This window comes from Colias croceus, chromosome 17, assembly GCF_905220415.1.
Source record: "Colias croceus chromosome 17, ilColCroc2.1".
In the NCBI taxonomy this organism is placed as follows: domain Eukaryota; kingdom Metazoa; phylum Arthropoda; class Insecta; order Lepidoptera; family Pieridae; genus Colias; species Colias croceus.
Genome location: NC_059553.1, coordinates 4,607,102 through 4,613,589, shown reverse-complemented (window position 1 = coordinate 4,613,589; position 6,488 = coordinate 4,607,102). Strand labels below are relative to the sequence as shown.

The 6,488-nt window shown below is 31.9% G+C and overlaps 1 protein-coding gene across 2 annotated transcripts; it reads right to left on the bottom strand.

Annotated features, from left to right (window-relative positions):
• Positions 1–514: 514 nt before the first annotated feature.
• LOC123699001 (microtubule-associated protein RP/EB family member 1) lies at positions 515–5,741 on the bottom strand. Of its 2 annotated transcripts, none has more exons than XM_045645860.1 (6): positions 5,581–5,741; positions 4,922–5,213; positions 4,132–4,360; positions 2,954–3,054; positions 2,561–2,716; positions 515–2,197 (listed from the first exon to the last, which is right to left on the bottom strand). In XM_045645860.1, exons 2-6 carry the CDS (start codon positions 5,186–5,188, stop codon positions 2,129–2,131), a joined length of 822 nt encoding a protein of 273 aa, XP_045501816.1. In that variant the 5' UTR covers positions 5,189–5,213; positions 5,581–5,741; the 3' UTR covers positions 515–2,128. The 2 variants fall into 2 exon arrangements, with proteins under 2 accessions (XP_045501816.1, XP_045501815.1); XM_045645859.1 differs by lacking the exon at positions 4,132–4,360 and adding an exon at positions 3,676–3,907.
• Positions 5,742–6,488: the final 747 nt, after the last annotated feature.

The following is a 6,488-nucleotide window of genomic DNA, read 5'->3' as shown; positions in this document are numbered from 1 at the left end:
TAACCGTTATTATAATATCATACGGGTACCGTTACATTGCATTTTACGACAAATAGCTATGTTGACCAAGTGGCCTTTCAATTCTGAATATATATAGTCTAAATTTCACATGTGAAACTAGTTATCGTGTTTTAGGATCCCATTTTGGCCATTAATATCTAAGGCCGGTTACAGAGCTTCACCGACCGTCAGTGCGTACCATCGGCCCTGACGAGTGACGATACGCATTGATCGACCGTCACTTTGTATCATTCAGTGCTCTGCGTACAGTTAACTGACCAAGTGTGATTAATCCATACTAATATTATAAAGCTGAAGAGTTTGTTTGTACGCTCTAATCTCAGGAACTACTGGTCTGATTTGAAAAATTCTTTCGGTGTTTGATAGCCTATTTATCGAGGAAGGCTATAGGCTATATATCATTACGCTAAAACTGGAGCGGAGCCACGCGGGTGAAACCGCGAAGCGCAGCTAGTTAAAAATAACGTAGAATAAATAAATAAAACAAATTATATTAAATGAAGTTATTTTATTTATAAGATTTTTACAATTTAAAATCCAGTGGCTTAATATCTGCAGTAAGGCAATTTGCATATATTACGTTGTATATATTTAAATTAATCTATTCAGTTTATTTAGCGAATACGTTTTCGCCGACATGTCGTTAGTATGTATCTAATAGTTTCCATAGCTAAGAAACTAACTTAAAATGTAGTGTCCTGTGTCCTGTTTATTAAATAAAGTATTACTATTGTTAGTCTAAGTGCAAATAAAATGTAAAGTCTCACAATTGATTATCCTATGTGTGGTCACATAATAAGGCCCTACATAACGTTATTGTTCAACGCTATTCTCGATATTTATTTCATAATTTCAAAATTAATACTCATTCCGAACGTTTATCGTGATCGTCGTTTACACAAGAAATCAGATCTAGATAAATCACTTTTTTTCAAAATAATACAACTTATGTCAAGATGTGTATGGGTTTAAGCATACCATTACTTATAAAAACTTTTCGGTTTATCAATAGATTCAATTGGAGACATAGACATAGAAATTAGTTTTATGTTTAATAATTAATTATATAAAGTTATAAAAGTAATAATTTATTTAATAAAAAAAAAATAATCAAAATGACGCGCCCAAGTCCCATACACATAATGTCAAACAAATTATTACCAAAATTTCACCGAAATTTACTTCAAAAAATTAAAATTATTACTTGTGGACCAATAATTCGTCAGCCAAACTGATCTTATAACAATTAACATTAAATCTCTTCCATATCATAACAACCTATTAAATGCACGTTTAAACAGCCACCAGTGGCCCAAAAATGATAACCAGTCAAGACATTACATAGAACACTCCTTTTTGCACCATTGCACATATAACAACCATCTAAGTCCAAACATATTACGAGAAAAGGCAAATGGTAAAACATACGGGATTAAAAGAAATCAGTCGAGAAATTATGCTCCGATATGATAAATGTACCGCACTCAAGTATGACACAGCCACATAATATTATACATTAATAAATATTTCAAAATGAACCTAAAGATATAATTGTAGGTAGAGATTTGTGTAAGTATATATAATTTAGGAACCTTCGCAAGCCATTTTCGGGCCACTGACTTCCTATACATATTTACTTTAAATAACATTATATAATTAGTTCCCTCGCACAGGATATGAACAGATCTACATTTGTCTTCACTTATAACTTTTTTAAGAAAATGGATATTTCTCATCTTTGTTAGTTGCGTAACTCAATACACATTTACACATTAGGTTGTATAATCAATTACAGGATTCAGAGACATAATCCCTTATCAAAAAGTTATAAATCTGTCATCAAAAACTATATTTTACGTGCAATATTCTAAAAAAGGATTCACATTGATCGAGCTCTATACATCTATGTCGCTGAGTAAGTATTAGAATTACACAATTGATCAATATTGCTATGAAATATATTTAGTATGTCATGATCCGTGTGCGAAGGGCCTTACAGTGGTTAAAATACAATGGCTGTGAAATACCAAGCACTCGATGCTGTCGATGATTGAAGCGATATAATTTCGAGATAATATACAAAGAGCACTATGATACGCGTCACGTCTCAATACTCTTCCTCCTCCGGGGGGTGGGGGTTGTCACCGTCCACGTCCTCTGGGGGCGCGAATCCGTCCTATGAAATGTTTTATTACTTATTAGTTATTAGTAAGTTTATTTAAACACATTACCAATATAGTAATTTTATAATGCATATACATTTAAGAATCAATCAGGTGAAACAAATTTTCAATTAAAAAAAATGAAATAATAAAACCCAGTTATGATAATACGAGTATACAATCTAGTAAAATAATTTAATATCTCGAATTGGTGTCAAGATAAGTGTCTCTTTGATCATTTTTTGAGATATTATGATGACTAACACAATGAGAGTAGTAATCTGTCTTTTGAACAACTTGTTACAAACGTGGATTTACATACAAAAAAATATAGATAAACTTTTGTAAAATTATTTTTATGACTAGTTATTACATACCTCAGTTGCATATAAGATATCCAAAATCTTTTGGATGATCGGACCATTGTGTTGTTCTTCCATTTCCTGACAGATAACCTCTATGTCCCGCAATTTACCAAAATAGAAATCTCGCTCTTTCTCGAGTCCTTCGACGGTTGCTTTCAATTCATTAATCTGGGAAGAAATATCATTCCATAGACTACATTCACAAATTACCTATTATTTAATTTTGTATTTTGCTTTATAATCGATACTTTCTAGAAAAGTAAACAGAAGCCATTAAATACAATGATTTTTATTCCAAGATATTAAGAAATAAGATAGATAAGTAGTAGTACATAAAGATAAGTTTAATCCATATATCAAGATTATAACATGACATAATAACACAGCAATGTAAGTATGTCTTACCTGAAGGTTAAGCTCTTCAATAATCTTAGAATCTCCTTTCGCATTTTGATTCAATCTTAAATTAACTGGTGGAGATCTCACTGTGCTGTTAGCTTTCCCAACTGTCAAAAATATTATACTATTTTAGTAAAACTTGAAGTATTCATACATAAATAAATTAATTGTTAAATATGTATTTCATTATTTAAATTAATTCAATACACAAAATTTTCCATGTTATTACTGTATTTAGGAGTTAATCCAATATTATTTTACATGCTAAGATATAAATACAAAAAATATTCTAACATTAGCATATATTATAAAACATTTTATATGTATCAATAAAAATATAATTGCCAATTAATATAGAAGCTTGTTAGTTTTGCACTATTTTTTAATATAAAAAGCATAATACTTTATCCTAACATACTATAAATTATCTCATTATAAATACATACATCTATTAACTTTTAACACTATAAAAATGATGTAAAATGAATGATGTGAGTAGGAGAAAATGTTACTTATAATGTTAGGATCGGGATTCGGACAATGTCGATATAACATGGATGTACACAAATTACTCAAATAATATGTTCATATAGAAGACATACTTCGACACCCAATACAAAATCAAGCAATGGTTCTTCAGTACATAAATAATAATAATAACCAATAAATACATAAACTCGATAGCAACACAATCGTAAAACTGAAAGTAATAAAGAAAAGAAATGTACTGGTTTGGGGTCTAGCGGCGACTTTAGCGACGGGCGCGGCCGGTTTCTTAACGGTGGGCGCTGAGCGGGGCACCCCGCCCGCCGAGCCGTGGCCCATGGGCAGGCCCTCGCGCTGCGCCATCGCATCATACGGCACGCCGCTGTAGTTTGCGTCATAAAATTTCTTGAACCATTGCAAGAACTCAAAGTTATCTTGGAATCGACCCTTCACCAGTCTGTCAATAGGTACTATCTACAAAAAAATGGAAAGTAAAATAAAAGGTATCGACATCGAGGGTGCCCGCCGGCCGTGGAATGAGTGGGGGATATGACATGATGTGGCGTTATTGACCACCGACATTTACGTTCGAGGAAAACGAGCACAAAACAATGATAACGACTCGCAGTGTGTAAATATAAGTGGTCAATAATCTTGAGTCATTGTGATAAATTGAGAATGTTGTTGGGGATGCATACTGCCGGAATGGTGTAGGGGAGCGGCCCGGCGAGCGCGCGGCGGGGGCGCAGCGCTACACAGCGGTACGCCACTGTCGCAGGCTCCTGATCCAATTGTAATGCAGCCTCGGGCCTCGAATGCATCATATTCCCTTCCATCATAATTAGCATCAAAAAATTTTTTAAACCACTGTAAAAACTCAAAATTGTCTTGAAACCTCCCCTTTATCAGCTTGTCCACAGGTATTACCTATAAAATTTGATGTATTGGGAAATCTTAATATCCTAGAACTCCTCATAAGAAATATAAAGTGACCCAGTTTGAGCACTAAGGTCATTATGTTATAAATGCAATTATTACAACTTTAAATGAAATTCATCACTATTGGATTTCATACATTTCACACCATAAAATTTTAAATCCATACTAGGTAATTCCAGAAAGATTTTTCATTGTTGTTATCATTTAATTATAATTAAAAAATAATAATTAAGTAAAAGCATTGAAACTCAATTCAAAGTCACCAGTTTGTAGTTTGATTTATGACTCATTCAATCTTTAACAATCATTATTACAAAGAAATGAAGCATGGAATACTAATCTTTAAGATATTTTTATTTTTATCAGGTATAATCAGCCAGAACTTTTCTTCACATCAGATTTAATATAAAATAAAAAAAATAATAATAAAAAAATGGAATTAAACAATGATTTTTTTAATACAAAGATTAGAAAATAAACTCTCTACATTACAGAGCAACAATTATTGAACTTTGTTTACTCATACTATATTTGATTATAAATCCTTACCTTGTCCACAGACATTTTTTTAAATGCAGCCTGTAAAATTTTGAAGTTCTGTATATATTCATGTTCCAAGTTTGTCTTAAATTTAATACGCTTCATTGGTACACTACCAGGGAACAACATGTCCATAAATTGACAATATGCAGCTCCTGTACATAATTCTTCAATTTTGGCGAAATTTGACTGTAGTGCATCGTTCACCCACGCTAACATATCATGTCGTGATAGATTTTCCGAAGTGACATTGGTAGAGTACACATTCACTGCCATCGTGAGTTATATGTTATATTCTTGTCTAAAATAAAAATAAAGCCATATAAATTCAGCGTTAACGGTATAAAAAACAATATCTTTACGAGACCGGCTAATAGTTACCCACAAAAAAGAAAGTCAATCTAAAAATAGGTCGTCAGTTAGATCTCAACAAGCTTTTATTTAGAAGGATCTCAATATAAATAAATTAAGTTAGTGTTTAGGAATGTTTTTACTTCTTTATCTTACGAATTAAGTTATACAATGCATATTTTTCAGAATTGGCATCATTTTATCTTACGGCGGATGTAATGTGACAGGAGACGACTCATCAAAATTATATTCTACTGAAACTTCGACTAGTAGACTGTTTAAAACTTAAATTTTTAAAAATAATATAGGACACTTACCTGTATTTGATAATTTCCTAATTTCTTGTATATTTAATTATCATCAATAATTTGAGCAATGCGTGGAAACGTTATTTTTTGTTCAATGTTCAACCAAAAAGCTCACCGACCGACACCGTCCTCTTCGCGATTTACCAATTACAAATCACCATAGACAATTTGAATTTTCAAAAAATTTCTAGGCGTAGGCATTGCTATAAAGGTGAGAACACACTCCCAATCAAAACAATCAACGCAATCATTTGAAAATTTACATAGTTATATTTATTTAACGAATTGTGTCTGTCAAAGTAATACGTGCAATTGTTAATACGTACGATCGATGAGGTGCTAAAAAAAGTGTGCTTTTTTTCTACCCAAAATTTTAAAAATTATTTATATAAAAACTAAAGGGGACCTAACAAAAAAATTTTGGGACCTTAAAGGACCTAACGGAGAACTATCGATTAAGGTCATTCACATACTACGTAAGAGTAAACACACAATGTTGAGAAATGCATGAAAAAAATATTACTTCCATTATTTTAATATTAAATAATCCTACAAATTTGCACCAGTGCAAACTTAGCACCCCATCTATGGAATTTTGGGTCGAAAATGACCTTGATCGTTAGATCCCCTTTAGTTTTTTTTTTAATAATTTTTTAAATTTTAGGTATAAAAAAATGCAACTTTAGCACCCCATCCATAAAATTTTGGGTCAAAAATGACCTTAATCGATAGGTCTCCGTTAGGTCCTATAAGGTCCCACAATTTTTTCGTTAGGTCCCCTTTAGTTTTTTTTTTTAATAATTTTTTTTTTTAATTTTAGGTATAAAAAAGTTACACTTTAGCACCCCATCCATAGCAAAATTGGCAAATTTTATCAAAATCGTATTCTTTACCGTTAGGTCCGTATAGGCTCATCA